We start from the raw sequence: 17819 nt of genomic DNA, 5'->3' as shown, positions 1-17819 counted from the left end.
TGGAGCTAATGAATAGACAGTATCTAATCTGGGGTTCAGGAAAGAAACTGAAAGTAGATCTACAAATTTGAAAGTTGTCAGCCTTAGGTGGTTTCTAGTCTCAAGGTTTTTAAGCCTTGAAACTAGATGAGAGCACCCAAGAGTAAGAATAAATAGAAAAGAAAAGAGAGCGCAGGACTGAGCCCTGAGACCTTCTAACTTTTGGAGACTGAGCAGGTGCAGAGGGCCTAGCAAAAGAAATAGAGAAGGAGCACCAGGAATAAAGGAGGAAGCCAAGAGGGTCAGTGACATGGAAGCCAGGTGGAGAAAGGGTTTCTGGTAGGAAAGAGTAAACAGCTCAATCAAGCGCCACTGTTAGCCAAGTAAGATGTGATGTGGGAACGGACTTCTGCACTTAGCACTGCTGTAATGAACTTCACAGAAGTACAGTGGTGTAGGCAAAGTCTAATCAGAGTGGTTTCAAAAAACAATGGGAGAGGTTAATTCAATTCACCTCTCCCATTGGGAGTTATGGTTATGCAACTCTCATGCAGACCGTAAGTGCAAAGTTCATGAATAAGACGGACTGTGAAGTTGAGGGTCCTTGGAGGGTTTCACAGAGAAAGGACATGAGCTAGATTTTAAAGGACAGATGTGCTGTCTTCATTGGAGTGAAGAGGATAACCCGACCAAGACCTGAGATGGGAAAAGTCAAGGCCAGTGCCCCTGGAGCTGTGAGTTCTAGTAGCAGTAGGTAAGGACAGAAACACTAGCTTTGGCCAGGATTTTTCAGGCCTTAATTATCAAACGGAGAGTGTAGATTTTGTTCTTCATAGGGAATGGGAAGGCTTATTTTTGAGCAGCTGAATGACATGATCACAAAGATGTTTTGGGGTAACCTTTGTGTAACAGGGTGGTGTGCAGGAAGGGCTAAAGCAGAGAGAGAGACCAGAAGCCAGGACAGCTGTAACAGGCACTGCAGATGTCCTAGGTGTGATAACAAGGACCCAAATTCAGGTAGTGGTGGTAGAAATAGAGGTCGATTCATTCTCCTTGGTTTGTGAGTTTCATAAGAGAGAGTACAGGTACTGTTAACATCCTTGTTCATCATTAGAGATTTCTCCAGTGACTTCTCAGTTAAGATTTACTATTGGGTTGAAATTTAATTTCTGTTGATTAACTCTCCTTTCTGCATCTGCTGTATTCCTGATGAAACATTTTTCCATCTTTAAGCAAATACTGCAATCAGTTGAGCTTTTGCCACCTTCGGTTTGATCTAGTATGGGCTGCCAGGAAGGCTGTATTGCTGTCCCATTCTTGCATCGGTTCATTGTGTGATCTTAGTCAAGACTCACCACCAAAGTTTCACGCTTCCATTTCTCATCTGGATAGCACATGCCACCTCCCAGAAATGCTGTGAGGATTATACCATCTAAGAAATGATGGTGTGGGAGCACTTCCCGGTCTGTCCAGCAAACAAGAACCTTGCTTTGTCCTTTAGACATAGCAACTAACATTCTGAATATCCTCTTTCTTTACAAAACACTTTCCACCTTCACCATCTTTGGATATGAGTACAGAACCTATGAGCTGTTAGGTGATTAGCACCTGTTTCATTTTACAGAAGAAACTGAGGCTCAGGAAAGTTAAGAGTGTTACCCAAAGTCATGCAGCTGGTTAGCAGAGGATGAGACCCCTGCTCCTAAATTGACCTCAGGTTCCATCTCCCAAAAGAATGCTGACCTCAGCTTATAAACACCAAGCACCTCGCCCCATATTCCAGAAGAGGACATTTTAAGGAAGGCAATCCTTACAGATGACCAGATGCCTCTGAAAGTAAAACATATCCCCAGTAAATTATCTTGAGTTCCTCCAAAGCACAGATCGAGTATGAGCACAGGAGTGATCGTGACCATGTGCCCATGATCTTCGTGGCAGGGCTGGATGTAGCTTTGTGTAAGTCTCCCTGGCACTGTCTGTCTGTTATGCCAACAGCTATAAAGGGCTCTTCTAGTAAATACCAGAAGGGTTATATTTTAGAGTCTTGGATTGAAGGCGGTCTTTGGCCATAGAAGAAGGCCTGGGTCTAGGCGTGGAAGCAAATAGCATTCCCACTTCTTTTCGTTTCAACAAGCAGTTTTTTAACTGAAAGAATTGTTCTTTTTGGCAAAACTGCTCAGAGGCAGCTTCCCTTTTATGTTCAAATTAAAGGGAAATGACTCTCTTCCCTTGGACTTGAGGACTGTGAACTGGAGCTGTGCATGTTTTGTGATAAAGGAGGAGGTGTGGGTAGATTTTAATCAGAGCTGAACTGAGTGGTGGAGTGAGCTAACACACAGGACAGGTTATGAGCTGCTGGAAGTAGGAAGTAGCTGTCAGGCATCACTCTTCAGGAGAGACCTATGGGGGCCAGGATTGGTCTCACTCAAAACTGTATGCCCAAAACCAGTGCCTGCCATGTAGTAAGTGCTCAGGAAATATTTGTTGAACAAATGGTAATACAATTAATCACTGAAGGAGACATCCTCCTTCACCATAGACAGATCCTTCTAACTTTCCCTGCTGTTTCCAAGTAGAGCCTCTGTGGGAAGAGGACTCACTGTGTCATGCCTCAGCTTGGTGGAGTTTCACCTGAAATCTACCCATATGCAGGGTCAAGGCAAAAGAATTCCAAAGTTACTTCTCTCCCTCTCTCACTCAAGAAAAAACCTGAGGTGGAACTGAATCAATCCCAGCTCTGGGGCCTCTGCAGAAACTTTTACTACTTAGCCATTGACATTTACAGGTTTGGTGGAATTGGTGTTGCATTTGCCCTTTACACTGAGGCCTCAGAAACCAGTGGCAGTTCGGCCCCTGTTGTCATAGGAAGGCTCAGTGTGAGGCCCTGGACTAGGCAGGGGAGGGGCAGAAGGGTGTGTGGCACTGAAAGGTGTCAAGTAAATGGCGACATGGCTTTTCTGCCCATATTCACCCAGGAAATTCATACCACACATGAGAGTTTTTCAGTGGGTGGATTAAATACCATCCCCCTACACACACCTCCTGGAAATCACCTAGTCCAGACCTACCGAATCAGGACCTGTGAGAGTCAGCACATTTTCTAAGCTCTTTGGGTAATTCTGATATGATTTTAAAAAATTTGAGTCACTGGTTTGTGCTCAGGCCCCTGCGCCTGCAAATGGTAATATTTTCAGTAACTTCTATTTTTAATTCTCGAGTTTGCAGGGATGCACTGAACCTGTAGAAACTATAATTGTTCCCAGTTCTTTTTATGTCTAAAGGCTTTATAATATAACTAAGAAAGCAGAAGACTATTCTTGGAGGCAGCAAGAAAACTTGGGCTTTGGAATCACAGAACTGCATTTGAATCCCAGCTCTACCACTTACTAGATGCATAATTTTGAGCGATTTAAGTTAACCTCTCTGGGTTTCTTTCCCTGGCTGGGTACTCATTTAACTCATCGGGGAAGCTTAGCAAGTACTCTCTTCTCTATCACTTTCCTCTTCTCTCAAAGTCATCTTAAGGTTTACTTCTCAAAAGCTGGTAACTTTGAGACAGAAAACGATCACTCTGAGCAGAGGGGATTATTAATCCTATTTTAATTTATATACCGTATATTTTATATTGGTCTAAATTAGGCTATGGTATTTAGGATCCTACGTGTTGAGTAATTGCTTTATAAAAAATCAGTGAATAATATGGCAGGATCTGACCGAAAGGAAATACATGCATGACACAAACTTTTATTGTCACATTTTGAAAACAGCTTCTCAAGAATTAATTGCTTTAAAATGTGGGGCTAGTTGTCGTCAGCTGGATGAAGTATAAATATAAAGAAATATTTGTAGGAGCTGAGAAAAGTTATGATTTTTTTTGAAAAAAGACCTGATATTTGAGATAAATATTTTTCTCAGTTTGTTTTATGTTGTAGTATAATACCTATCTGATCAAACTGGATAATGTAAATATATTTACTGAAGATCAGTTTCTAATCTAAATGGTTCCAGTGGTAACATAATGGACATCTGAGACTTATACTCATGAGGTCTGCCTACATTTAGGGGAAGGGAAAGGAGAGGAAATGGCCAAGAAGTCCATAAGAAGTGGACAATGCTTTAACTTTTTCAAGTTTTGCTAACATATTTTATGTAAGTTATTCAATACCCCTATATTAAAGAGCAGCAGCTATTAAACACTAACATTTATTAGCTGCTGGAAAGTAAAAAAAATAATTCCACTTCAGCTAGTCCCCTTCAGTTTCCATAAAATGTTAGAACCAACACCATTTGACATGAAAAAGCAGTTTTTGACCCTGGTGGAGTAGAGAATTCTTTTGTTTTTTAAATGTTATAAGACATGTTTCTCCTCACTGCAAAGCTCATGATTCTCTAGCATGAATGATGAATGATGTAAATGGCAGAAACTGCATCTTTCATGTCCCAGGAAATGTGGTCTTGAATTGAGTGCACCATTTGGATTGAGAATACAAAAGCCAACAATACAGCAGCTTCATCATCTCTTAGGAAAAATGTTCCCTTCTTTTAGAAATGTATGTCCCAGAACCAACCAATATACCCATTGAGAAGACAAACCATCGAGGAGAGGTTGACCTGGAGGTTCCCCTGTGGCCCACGCCTAGTGAAAATGATATCATCCATCTCCCTAGAGGTAAGCATTGAAGGCAGGTGAGATCTGCTAGTTTTCTATGTGGTCTACTTGGCTTTTTTCTAATTTTTAAAATTTCTTATGAGTAACTTTTAAAATGACTTGCTGAAGTAAATTCAAATAACTATTCCCGGGCAGACCTGCTTGGCTGAAACATATTTACACCACACATTGATAAAATAAGTCAGCAGGTAACTGGATTAAATGCCTCCTTCCTGGCCCTCTGTGCTCAGAGACTTTGTGATGATGGAAATAAATATGTTCCTAGTCGTAAGAGCTTGGTATCTGGAACTTCTAAGCCATCTCTCAAACGTATGTATATATAAACTTTATAAGGAGAGTAATCATGAATTAGTCACTGTCTCTTGTAGATTCTGCACTGAGCATTTATACATTAGGTTACCCTCTACTTCTGGGCAGTTTTCACTTCATGTGAGTTAAATTTATTACCTATGTTGATTTTTCTAGTCACCAGGTTTACTCCATGCCTTTTTTTCTTGCTCTGTCCTTTCAGTTTGTGCATAATAAAGATGTTATTTTGTCTCCCAATAGCTGTTAATATTTCCTTTTCTATAAAAGTAGACCTCTTCTTGATCAGTAGTATAAACTTGCTCTTAGCCGTGACTCAATACTGCCTCCTGTCTACTCCAACCATATTTTCCAAATCATTGCTATATAATGTATATTTCTTTTGGAAGAAGCAATATTCATTGCTTGAGAGATTAATTGTCTGTTACTCTAGATATTCTAAACGTTATGCTTGGATCAAGCCTGATGACCAGAAAGCCAAATTCCTGGACCTAGTGTTTTTGGCTCTCTGTATAATTGTTCTAACTGAATGTGCTTTAGCATTACGCTTACATTCATTCAGTCAATAACTATTAGTGCCTGCTGTATGCCAGGCCCTGTTCTAGAGGCTAGACTTCGATCATAAGAATAGCCATACTTACAGTATGTTGAAGACCTGTGCATTGCATAGTATCTATGTTATACAGCCCCTAAAGATAAATTTTCTTACGTGTCAATAGCAAGAAAATGTATGCTTCTCCTAGGCAACTGATTTAACCTAAAAAACCTTGTGAATCCTATTAAAGACTGATAGTTGTTTCCATTTTTGGCTTTGGCTGCTACAAAGCTCAAAGCCAACTTTTATGGCTTGGTTTTAGCACAGAAACAGCACTGGAAGACTGAATTTTGTAAACAGACCTCACTTGCAGCTTCATTTTTCTCTCACCAAGACCTTCCTTAATTTATATCTTCTTCTTCTTGTATGACACATATTCCTAAAACTGCTTTATATTTCATTTGGAATATGGGAAATTAAAATTCATTCTTTTATTCATTGTGTATTTAAAATCTGAATTCATCAATAAAATGTTACTCTTTGACATTTTTCTTGATGCTGGAAAATACGTTTCTATAAAGTTTTATTGCTATCTGCACTGGCTAAAATGATTAGGAATGTTTTCTACCTCCCATTCCTCCTTGCTCCCACCACCCCTCCAGAACACACAGAAGCATATCATTTAAAATCTGAGTTTTAAACACAGTCTTACATACCACAAAGCTCGGTCACTTCATGGGCTGAATTTCTAGAACAATTTAAGAGTAACTCCTTTTGTTATTGTGTGTCATGTGTCTTTCACTAAACTGATTTTTAATACATTTAGAACACCTGACTACAATGATTTATTTGAAAGAAAATAGAATAAAAATAAGGAAACTTTAGGGAGTGCCCCCTATTGGTATGTGTTTAACCTTATTTTTGTCTGCAACATTCATTGTAAGAGAGATATTTTAGAAGAACATAAAGGTCATCATTCATAAGTGCAAAACTAAATGTAGTCACCTATGCAATATAATTCATTAGGGCAGAAAAACGATCTAATAGGCCTAAGCAAGATTTTCAACTAGTTTATGAAAAGTAAGACAATATTGCTTAGAGTTCAGTGAACCAGAGTATCAACCAAAAGACCAACCTCCTGATTCTGATTAGTTTTGATCTAATTAGTCTTAGCTATTACACTAGTAGGTAAAAGAATATACTTTGTTCTAGTCTCCTGTTTGCCAGTAAGCAAGGAGATCAGCTAATGTTTCTCCTTCAAAATCTGAGAAGACCGTATATGTTAAATAGTAATCAAAATATTTTAATGGTCTAATTCACTTTTTCAAAATCTACCTAAGCACCTTCTTATTTTCTTGATTAGCTAGAGCCGGCATCATCTTACCCAATTATTAAGATTCTCACTCTGATTTTTTTTTTTTTTTTTAACATTCATCCCTAAGCACTCTGCCCTCTACTAAGAGCTCTTTGGATCAACATTAGATTTTAATCACATTTTTAGCCTCAAAAAACTGAGATGCAATAAAACCAAGTTGCTGATCTCTATTTGCAATGTCGTTAAAATAATCCTTAACAATTCTGGTTTAGGTAATAAATGCTTGTAATTGTTTTTCTCCTAGATATGGGTCACCTCCAGGTAGATTACAGAGATAACAGGCTGCACCCAAGTGAAGATTCTTCGCTGGACTCCATTGCCTCAGTTGTGGCTCCCATAATTATATGCCTCTCTATTATAATAGCATTCCTATTCATCAATCAGAAGAAACAGTGGATACCACTGCTTTGCTGGTATCGAACACCAACTAAGGTACTGTCTTGCAAAAGTTAGTCTCTTAAATGATGAATCTAGGAAAACTTAACATTCATACTGAAATTGCTTGAAACCTTGTGTCTTAACCAGTGAAATTTTTACTTTGCTATTCATAGCCTCAAATCCATACCAGGCTATAGTATGAATCAAATATGTAGTACTTGCCCGGGGCTGGACTGATCACAAGGTGAATTATCCATTATCCATTGGTTAATGAATCCTGACCTTACATGGATCCAGTTTTCTGGATGTACTCTGAAGTTTTCAAATGAACAAATACTTCTGGATTTATTCCTAAATCATTACTTATATTAGACATTAAAACATGATCACCTAGCATTTCTCAGTCATCAGTCAACTTACAATTGGGAGAGAAAAAAAGTCGCAAAGGGAGGGAGATAATACTCAGGAGAGGGCTGGAAGATCATGAGGGTATACAAAAGGCAAAAGGACAGGTCAATGCATCAAAGGCAAGCACCAAATGGAAAGGTCGCAGACGATGAAGAGGTGGTGGAAAGTAATAGTAGACAAGGTAGGGAGAGGCAGATTTCACACTGAGGGAGAAAAGATGTATGTTTGTTTTCAGTACAAATATAAAGGGCCTCTAAATCTGCCTATTTTAAAGACAAGAAAAAACTGTATTAAGGGAAATAAATCATAATCCCTTCCAACTCTAATTCTACCTTTTGCCTTGAGTTGGTTTATTTTAATCATAAACCTTAAGAATTGGAAACAGCCTGAACAATTATGTAATATAATTTACTATCTGGTTAACCCTTCCATGTAAAAATTCTGTCCTGCGGTTATCCTGCCTCCAGTTTTTCTTTGAACAAATGTACACTGGGCACAGCCTCTATGCTGGGTCGGGATACAGTTGCCTGTGTCCAAAGCTAGGAAACAGACCCGCTCATAAAGTGTATGGAGTGACTAGAAACACACGGGCTGGCCCAGCCTATGATAGTGTTCTACAGTCTGAGTGGTTAGAAATCATTGCTTTGTTTTTAAAATCTGCCCACCTTCCACTCATTCTTCAACCCCCTTTAAACACAGGTCTGCACTTCAAGGATTTGAAATCATTTCACCAGTCTTTTTTTTTTTTTTTCAGTTCCTTTATCTTCCTATTTGACAGTTTCTTGACATTTCACCTTAAAATACAGTTTGTCAGTGTCCCTCATAAAAGTATAGAACAAGATGTGATAATCTGCATACAGTCTACCAATGAATTGTGAAACTGTTATCTCACCTGAGTTAGGTAGTAAATTTCTGTTCATTTGAGATAACGTAAAGCAACTAATTTTTTGTGGTTTTATTCCTCCTCTCATTAAATAGCCTTCTTCCTTAAATAATCAGCTAGTATCTGTGGACTGCAAGAAAGGAACCAGAGTCCAGGTGGACAGTTCCCAGAGAATGCTAAGAATTGCAGAACCAGATGCAAGATTCAGTGGCTTCTACAGCATGCAAAAACAGAACCATCTACAGGCAGACAATTTCTACCAAACAGTGTGAAGAAAGGCAACTAGGATGAGGTTTCAAAAGACAGAAGACGACTAAATCTGCTCTAAAAAGTAAACTAGAATTTGTGCACTTGCTTAGTGGATTGTATTGGATTGTGACTTGATGTACAGCGCTAAGACCTTACTGGGATGGGCTCTGTCTACAGCAATGTGCAGAACAAGCATTCCCACTTTTCCTCAAGATAACTGACCAAGTGTTTTCTTAGAACCAAAGTTTTTAAAGTTGTTAAGATATATTTGCCTGTAAGATAGCTGTAGAGATATTTGGGGTGGGGACAGTGAGTTTGGATGGGGAAATGGGTGGGAGGGTGGTGTCGGGAAGAAAAATTGGTCAGCTTGGCTCGGGGAGAAACCTGGTAACATAAAAGCAGTTCAGTGGCCCAGAGGATATTTTTTTCCTGTGCTCTGAAGACTGCACTGGTTGCTGCAAAGCTCAGGCCTGAATGAGCAGGAAGCAAACAAGGCCTTGCGACCCAGCTGCCATAACCACCTTAGAGCTACCAGACGAGCACATGAGAACCTTTTGACAGCCATCCCAGGTCGAAAGCCACAAGTTTCTTTTCTATACAGTCACAACTGCAGTAGGCAGTGAGGAAGCCAGAGAAATGCGATAGCGACATTTCTCTAAAGCGGGTTATTAAGGAGATATACAGTTATACTTTTTGCTGCTTTTATTTTCTTCCAAGCCAATCAGCCAGTTCCTAGCAGAGTCAGCACATGAACAAGATCTAAGTCATTTCTTGATGTGAGCACTGGAGCTTTTCTTACAACAACGTGACAGGAAGGAGGGAGAGGGTGACGAACACCAGGCATTTCCAGGGGCTATATTTCACTGTTTGTTGTTGCTTTGTTCTGTTATATTGTTGGTTGTTCATAGTTTTTGTTGAAGCTCTAGCTTAAGAAGAAACTTTTTTTAAAAAGACTGTTTGGGGATTCTTTTTCCTTATTATATACTGATTCTACAAAATAGAAACTACTTCATTTTAATTGTATATTATTCAAGCACCTTTGTTGAAGCTCAAAAAAAATGATGCCTCTTTAAACTTTAGCAATTATAGGAGTATTTATGTAACTATCTTATGCTTCAAAAAACAAAAGTATTTGTGTGCATGTGTATATAATATATATATATACATATATATTTATACACATACAATTTATGTTTTCCTGTTGAATGTATTATGAGATTTTAACCAGAACAAAGGCAGATAAACAGGCATTCCATATCCGTGCTTTTGATCACTTACCAATTTTTTGAATAACACAAAATCTCATTCTACCTGCAGTTTAATTGGAAAGACGTGTGTGTGAGAGTATGTATGTGTGTGTGTGTGTGTGTGTGTGTGCACGCACGCCTTGAGCAGTCAGCATTGCACCTGCTATGGAGAAGGGTATTCCTTTATTAAAATCTTCCTCATTTGGATTTGCTTTCAGTTGGTTTTCAATTTGCTCACTGGCCAGAGACATTGATGGCAGTTCTTATCTGCATCACTAATCAGCTCCTGGATTTTTTTTTTTCAAACAATGGTTTGAAACAACTACTGGAATATTGTCCACAATAAGCTGGAAGTTTGTTGTAGTATGCCTCAAATATAACTGACTGTATACTATAGTGTTAACTTTTCAAACAGCCCTTAGCACTTTTATACTAATTAACCCATTTATGCATTGAGTTTTCTTTTAAAAATGCTTGTTGTGAAAGACACAGATACCCAGTATGCTTAATGTGAAAAGAAAATGTGTTCTGTTTTGTAAAGGAACTTTCAAGTATTGTTGTAAATACTTGGACAGAGGTTGCTGAACTTTAAAAAAAATTAATTTATTATTATAATGACCTAATTTATTAATCTGAAGATTAACCATTTTTTTGTCTTAGAATATCAAAAAGAAAAAGAAAAAGGTGTTCTAGCTGTTTGCATCAAAGGAAAAAAGATTTATTATCAAGGGGCAATATTTTTATCTTTTTCCAAAATAAATTTGTTAATGATACATTACCAAAATAGATTGGCATCAGCCTGATTAGTATAAATTTTGTTGGTAATTAATCCATTCCTGGCATAAAAAGTCTTTATCAAAAAAAATTGTAGATGCTTGCTTTTTGTTTTTTCAATCATGGCCATATTATGAAAATACTAACAGGATATAGGACAAGGTGTAAATTTTTTTATTATTATTTTAAAGATATGATTTATCCTGAGTGCTGTATCTATTACTCTTTTACTTTGGTTCCTGTTGTGCTCTTGTAAAAGAAAAACAAATATAATTTCCTGAAGAATAAAATAGATATATGGCACTTGGAGTGCACCATAGTTCTACAGTTTGTTTTTGTTTTCTTCAAAAAACAAAGCTATAAGAGAATTATCTGCAACTTGATTCTTGGCAGGAAATAAACATTTTGAGTTGAAATCACACAGTGTAACTTGCAAAAAGATTCCATCTCTGGGATCCAAAAGACAAATAATTGTCCTTTTAAGGTTATCAGTCCAGTGAACCTCTGGTGTCACAAGAAGTCCCCGTGCCTTTGTCCTTAGGCGGGTCTTTCCCAAGGTAGCCTTGCAAAAAGAAAAGTGTCTCCCAGAGTACGCAGTATAGCGGTGCTGTTTTTAGGGAGACAAGAAACCTACCTGCTGTCTGAAACGTGCTCATAACTAGTATCAAAATTAACTTGCTATGCACAGGAGGATTGTGGTGGGAAACCCTACAGTGGTTCAATGCTGAAGAAGAAAGACTTTACCAAGCAAAATCAGGGGAAGCCTAACTGCAAAGAGACTTTGAGCTGACAGGAAAAAATAGGTATATTTTCATACATTTTAGAATCATCAATTTAAGAATGAGCTGTAAACAGAACAATGTTGAGTCTCCTTTAAAAAAATATATCCCCTAAGGACTTTCTACTCTATCATATACCCTTTAAAGCTACATTTCTTCAGTACAAGGCATCATTTTTACAAATTCACATCAAATTAATTTAAATTATTAATATTACTGTGTAAGTACACGTATCTGGGGAAAGGGCCAGTAAGTTCCACATAAGAACATTAATAAAACAAGGCAACCATCTTGAGTTTCTCATACCCCTAGAGACGACAGCTGAAATGCCAAGCAGGCATTAAACTTCAAACCGAGCCCCTGCCTTTGCAGTCATGGTGTCTCCGTTGCTGAGTGGAGTGAGGAGTATGTATAGCCCTGTTTGTTTGCTCACCGGTGTTAAAGTGGAATTGTGAAAGCCTCCTGTAGCAGGTCCCATATAGACTCTTCCTTCATTCATGTCGTCTATGGGAGGGGGCTGCATGGCTGTTTTTGAAATGTCTCACAGCCCCAGAAAAAGAGCAGGACTTCCGTCATTCCACAGCAGTTCAGCATACTCTAATAAACGTCCTCTTCCCCTTCGTAGCATTCTGGGACTAATCAGGGTTTCATCTGCTCACATATTGTAGCGATGGGCTCTGTGTGGAATTAAGGGAAACAATCTAGCACTGTAAGGAAAAAAAAATACAACACAAAACTCCCAAATACAAGGCTCTCAAACATGTATTTTTACTTCTTAAAAAATTTATTAAATGCCATTGATTTGATTGGAACCAGCAAAAGTGCTCATGATATTGATGAATCCATAAGTGGCTATATCTAGAATTCATACTTAAGAAAAACAGGCATGAATAAAATATGACACAGTAATGAGAATGGGCAGTTCTGCAGTGTGCACTTTCTCAAGCACCTCAGAGGACACAAACTTTTAAAGTACAATTCTTCACAGATACGTGAAGCAGAACATTTGAAAATCAAAAGTTAAATACAAGATTCTAAAAGTGAATGGCAATTTAATGGTTAAAATTTGACCAATGGTGAAACAAGCAGCAAGCTACAAAATCCATCATCACCAACAGTTTCAACGTTCACTAAGTATTAAACCAAAGTAATGCATATTCTGGTTTTGCCTTCAAGAACAGCCCAAGTTTATTCTGTTTCAGTATCTCTGAACAATACTGGTAGGTAATAGTTATACTGACAATTCTCACAAAAAACAGTGTTGGTTCTTGCCATCACTGAATTTATAGTATAAATCTCCCAAGGCTTAAATCTAGTTCATCAGTGCAGTTTAGATAAGAGAGCCATAAAAACAAATGGGCATACTGTCAGTTAATAAGAAATATAACTGCACATGCACAATTAATACTTCTCTCAATCTACTAAGAGAACAGTTTATTAGTAGATTTAACAAAAACCACCTCTAGAATTCAAAATAGTGCCCATGTTTCCGTTGGTTCTATAATATAAAGAATTAGTGTAGTCAAGATCTGTTAATACTGAATCAAACCCAAGTTCAAATGTGCTGAGTTTCCAATAGCAAGAAGGGTAATGGTAGCCAGCTTTCAGAATAATGCTGTAGGAAATCTAGCTTGGAACCCACCGCAGATAAAGTTGCTGCTCTATGTAGGACACAGAACTAGAAGAAAAAGAGAACTTTTAGCTACAAATGTATATTTTGTATACATTTACACAAAACATAAATTTTACATGTACATTTAAAAACACCATTAAGTAATGAGAACTAAATGTTAATGCGAAGATCTATAGTAGCACTTTTTTAAAGGTTTTAAGAGGCTGTACCCAACAAGAATGAGTTCTCTCAACACACATTAGAATTTCCCAGAAATGAGACACCAAAAGGCCATGTCTCTTAGGGTGCCACTTGGAGATAGAAGCCCCTAACATTTGCCCTATACCATGAGGCTTGTGACACAGCAAACAGACTCCCTAGGGAAGTCAAAGAAGGGTGCAAGTTTCTGCACACATTTTTATTCCTAACTAGCATTACCACGGCAGCAGCCACACGTACATTACTTCAGAATGAACCATGGGTACTACTGTCAAGGCAGCAGTGGCGGCAGGCTGCAGTGGGGTCATTAAGCAGGTGCGAGAAAGAGAAGCTCAATTAGCCCATACAGTGCCCACCCTACTCCCTTTCTCAGGCCAAATGAGACCACTTTTCTACCTTCTTTCACTTCTGACATTTGCATTAAAACTAAGATGGTGTATTTAGGCAGCCAAGCCACACTCTCATCTGTGTTAAAACAACAACAAACTAGCCAAAAAAAGGGGAAGGAGTATTCTCCCCTTGAGCAATATCCCCCTCCCAGGCAAAGTGTCCTCTTATTGGTCCCCAAGGAAGAGCAACAGTTAACCAGCTGTGAACTTTCAGGATGGGTGGAAAAGAGCATTTTCAATGACCCCACTTCACCACCTTCCCACACACATTTGGGTAAATAACATCTCCGCATTACACTCCCGTCTTCGTTTTCTCTGACTACAGTCTCCGCTGTAGTCTTAAATCCTCGCCTCTTTTCCACCCAGTCCTCACAATACAAAGCCAAGACAAAACCACAGCACATGCACACAGACAGCTCATCAGAAGCAGGTACAGTATAGATAGAACTGGGCTTACAGACAGGAGCCAGCGGCCCGAGCATGAGGAGCAGAATTAGATGGGTGCTGCTTCCCTAAGGCATGCGGTATAGGTAGGTTCACAATTACAGTCCTAGGTTTTCAGAGTAAAGAATTAAAAATCATTTTTCCCCAGAGGACTCTGTTCTTTGGGTCATAACATCCTTCCATGCAGTTAAATGCTAAAATAGCTAGAGAATGCTTCAGAAGCTCATTCTATCTCTGGCCCTCATAGAGGCCTAGGAACCCACTATAATTAAAATTTAAGACATGTTCTTTATGTTCGTCTCATTCCTGCTTCACATCTAGAAGAACAAACCTCAGAACAATCCAGCTTTCATACCAATGCTAGCACAACACAAAAGCAAACAAAGATCGTCAGGTATTAAAAAAAAAAAAAAAATTCAGAATTTTATAGGGAGAAAAAGTCCTCCATCAGAAAAACAGCTTATTTTTTAAAATGTCAACTCAGTCTGTTCTACTCCAGTGTTAACCCACTAGTGTCTAGCCCATGCTGCTTACCCTCACCACATCAAGACTCTTACAAGTGAAACGTGTGATTCACTTTGAGTACCCTGTGTATACTACTGAGGTTTCCCTTTCATGACACTATGGTTTAAGAAAAGACCATCTGAGGTTTCTAATGTCTCAGAAATCTTCATCCTCCTTGTGCTCAGCTAACTTTAATGGAGAAGAGAGAGAACCCAGAGAAGAAGACTGTTACTGGAAGAGGATTGCTCTCAAAACTATCAAACACTACAAGATGCATTTTGTGATGCTTTCAAAATCCGGTCCATGAATACCTGCTACTTTAAAAAAATATTTCATTGAAAAGTATTAATTTTGCCTCTAAGTTCTCCAGTCCCTTCTTTATCATCCAAACTTTGCTCTTTCCTCAGCAAAGTAACTCAACCTCTCACTCTTCTTTTGCCTCATCAATATTCCCATCCTGTGTGAGCCTCACCTTGCCTCTAAGATTTGTGGCTGCTTTTTCACCGTCCTGGGTTTACGCAAGTCCATTCTTTTTATTTCCCCGCTTCCCTTCCTGTGTCTTACATCAGTCCCTTTCGTATTCCCTTTGGCACTGTTCACAGATGTGACTCTTCCTTCCTTCATCCGTCCTCACTAATGATCTGTCCTCCTTTCCACTGTCCTCAAGATGACAGAGACCACCCTTCTCAAATTTCCCAGTGCCAACCTGCCAACATCTGATACCCACATGATTAGGCGCCATCTCACTAATTTTCATCTACTACCTCCCTTGATGTTTATAGTTTAGCTGTAGAGATTATTTCCAACCCAGAACCTCAATAAAACTTAAATTTTATAAAACCATAATACATAATGTTGGTAGAAGTCAGTCATGTATCTAATCCTCACCCTGCATAATAAGATTAATGAAAGTTGTGCTTTGTGAAGTTACTGTCTAATGTATTAGCAAGGTGATATATTTACTGACTAAACCAAACCTCCCAGCCATCGCACCTATACCATTATAAAACTCACCTTTCAGAATATAATCAGTTAACAAGCTCGGAACTTTTTCACTGTCCTCCTTCATGGCACGAAGAACTACAAAATGGAAGAGGGGAAAAAAAGACAACAATTAAAAATTTAGATCAAAAGTATTATTTAATTTCAATCATTGTGGCCTTACTCTTCCTTAATTATAGGATATAACTGACTCATACAAATTATATGTGATTTTCCTGATAAGGGGATACAACAATAAAGGCCCAATAATTTATTTTAGTGGAGTAAGTCCACAAGAATTTATTTTAGGTAAGAATATCCCACTTACCTAAGAGTTGCTTTCCTGATTTAAAATTTCCAAACAGTGGAGGCAAAAAAGAGGAATTGGGTTATTTACAAGGAGCCTTCGCTCTGTAATAATACTGGAAAGTGGGTTACTGCAATGTGCACCTTAATGAACTCTGCAGCAAGAAGACCTCAGTGCTGTAGATCAAGCAAACTAGAGAAGCTCTTAGAGAAATGGACAGTTAGCTATACCCTCCAACAAGCATATCTGTCAGACTCCTTGGAAACTTTCAAAGAAAAGACCCAAATGAAGAACAACTTCCATGAAGCAGCACCTGGCATCTGCCTGGCTGTCGCCGCCTCTGCACTATGGAGGAACCTGGGAGAATTAGCCTCATTCTAATTTGACAATTTTATCTTGTAAGTAAAAACTAAAATAGAAAAAACAGCCACCTAGTATAATGTTTTTCTTTTTTAAGCTAGACCATTCAGGTTGAGATAAACTCACAAATATTATACTTTAACAGAGATTCCCAACTCAAATTTTCTCCAAAGCATCCTGGTAAAAATATTTCACTGTTTTTCACCACTGATACGACAAGGCAAAATAGTGTAACTGTCACATCAGCCTTCCTGGGTTTAAACCCTGGCTCTGCCACTTCCTAATTGTGTGAAGCTGAGCAAGCTACTTAACCACTTTTGCACCAAGCTCTTCATCTGTGAAATGAGAATAATAATTAGATTTAATCTCAAAGGTTTGTTATGAGGACTAAGCTACTAATTCAGATATAAAGGTCATATCATAGTGCCTGGCACATAGTACATGCTATGTATTAACTGTAACACTACTAATATTATTTAAATTATTATTATTATTATTGCACCCAGAATCCCCTAATAGCTTTTATGAGGAAGACTATATATCCATAAACAGTGTGACTGTCTCCACAGGGCTCTTCTTTTGGAAAGAAAAGGAGCTTTGGACACAAATACGTCCAAAGATTCCAAACTGTGTCAACCTATAAAGACATCTCGATGCTGGAATTATGATGACTTTAGTTTGACCAACGAAGTATTTGTTCTTGATCTGAGGCCTGCCAGTAATTCCTGGCTTGTGAGCAGTATTTATTTATGTTCCCTTCTTTAGAGGGCTACCATGTGCAGTATTTCTGCTTCCAATCATGTTTAAAATTTTTTCTAACTTCTATATAAAATCACATACCAAAAACCAGCATCATTAAAAGTATAATTTCCTGGGAATTAAGAGACCCAGCTCTGTAATTAACCATCCCCCTGTGTGATCTTGAACACGCATAACTTCGTAAGTTCTTCCTGAAAATAAGAGGGCTAGCTACCCAGTTAATCTCTTGATTTTTTATTTCAGACTGGCTGGCATCACTTGATTTATCCATATTTAAATATAAAACTTTTTAAAGAATTATTCACCAAAGGAAAGAATAAAAGCTCCAAGTTAGAAGGCAGGGAGCTAAGAAATAAGACACTTGCTTCTACTCAGGTTTTCCTTGCCCATTCCTCTTAAATTTCCAAAATAAATATCATCATCCATACTCATCCATGTGATGCTCTTTCATTTGGTTCCCTCCTAATTAGCAAGTATCATAAATATTTACCATCAAAGACCTAACAGATCAGCAAATTCAATCCCTCCATTTTAACGGCTAACTGATAGTAACTTAGCCAAAATCATACATATATTAATCTATTTACTGTGAGGTAAATAGAACAAATATTTTTTATCCTAGTTTTTCAATGTGAGCAAAAGAGAGTAAGTTAACTTCCAAG

General features: G+C 38.2%; 2 protein-coding genes across 16 annotated transcripts in view; one reads left to right on the top strand and one right to left on the bottom strand.

Moving 5' to 3' along the window:
* CRIM1 (cysteine rich transmembrane BMP regulator 1) overlaps positions 1-11122 on the top strand; it is a 196626-nt gene extending 185504 nt beyond the window's left edge. For 5 of the 6 annotated variants that reach the window (XM_055240690.2, XM_055240689.1, XM_055240686.1 and 2 more), the window contains 3 exons: positions 4526-4648; positions 7109-7296; positions 8629-10234. In XM_055240690.2, coding sequence (XP_055096665.1) covers positions 4526-4648; positions 7109-7296; positions 8629-8805 — 488 coding nt within the window. In that variant the 3' untranslated portion in view covers positions 8806-10234. Of the gene's footprint in view, positions 1-4525; positions 4649-7108; positions 7297-8628 lie in introns of all 6 variants that reach the window. The other variant, XM_055240685.2, reaches the window with a different exon arrangement.
* FEZ2 (fasciculation and elongation protein zeta 2) overlaps positions 10957-17819 on the bottom strand; it is a 70686-nt gene continuing 63823 nt past the window's right edge. For 4 of the 10 annotated variants that reach the window (XM_063618158.1, XM_063618161.1, XM_063618159.1 and 1 more), the window contains 2 exons: positions 15765-15830; positions 10957-12259 (listed from right to left, as the gene is read on the bottom strand). In XM_063618158.1, coding sequence (XP_063474228.1) covers positions 12222-12259; positions 15765-15830 — 104 coding nt within the window. In that variant the 3' untranslated portion in view covers positions 10957-12221. Of the gene's footprint in view, positions 12260-12347; positions 13261-14270; positions 14353-14577; positions 14607-15764; positions 15831-17819 lie in introns of those variants that run through there. The other 6 variants (XM_063618163.1, XM_055240704.2, XM_055240708.2 and 3 more) reach the window with 4 other exon arrangements.

The sequence above is a fragment of the Symphalangus syndactylus genome, chromosome 14 (assembly GCF_028878055.3).
Source record: "Symphalangus syndactylus isolate Jambi chromosome 14, NHGRI_mSymSyn1-v2.1_pri, whole genome shotgun sequence".
NCBI lineage: Eukaryota > Metazoa > Chordata > Mammalia > Primates > Hylobatidae > Symphalangus > Symphalangus syndactylus.
This window is presented reverse-complemented; position numbering and strand designations above follow the sequence as displayed.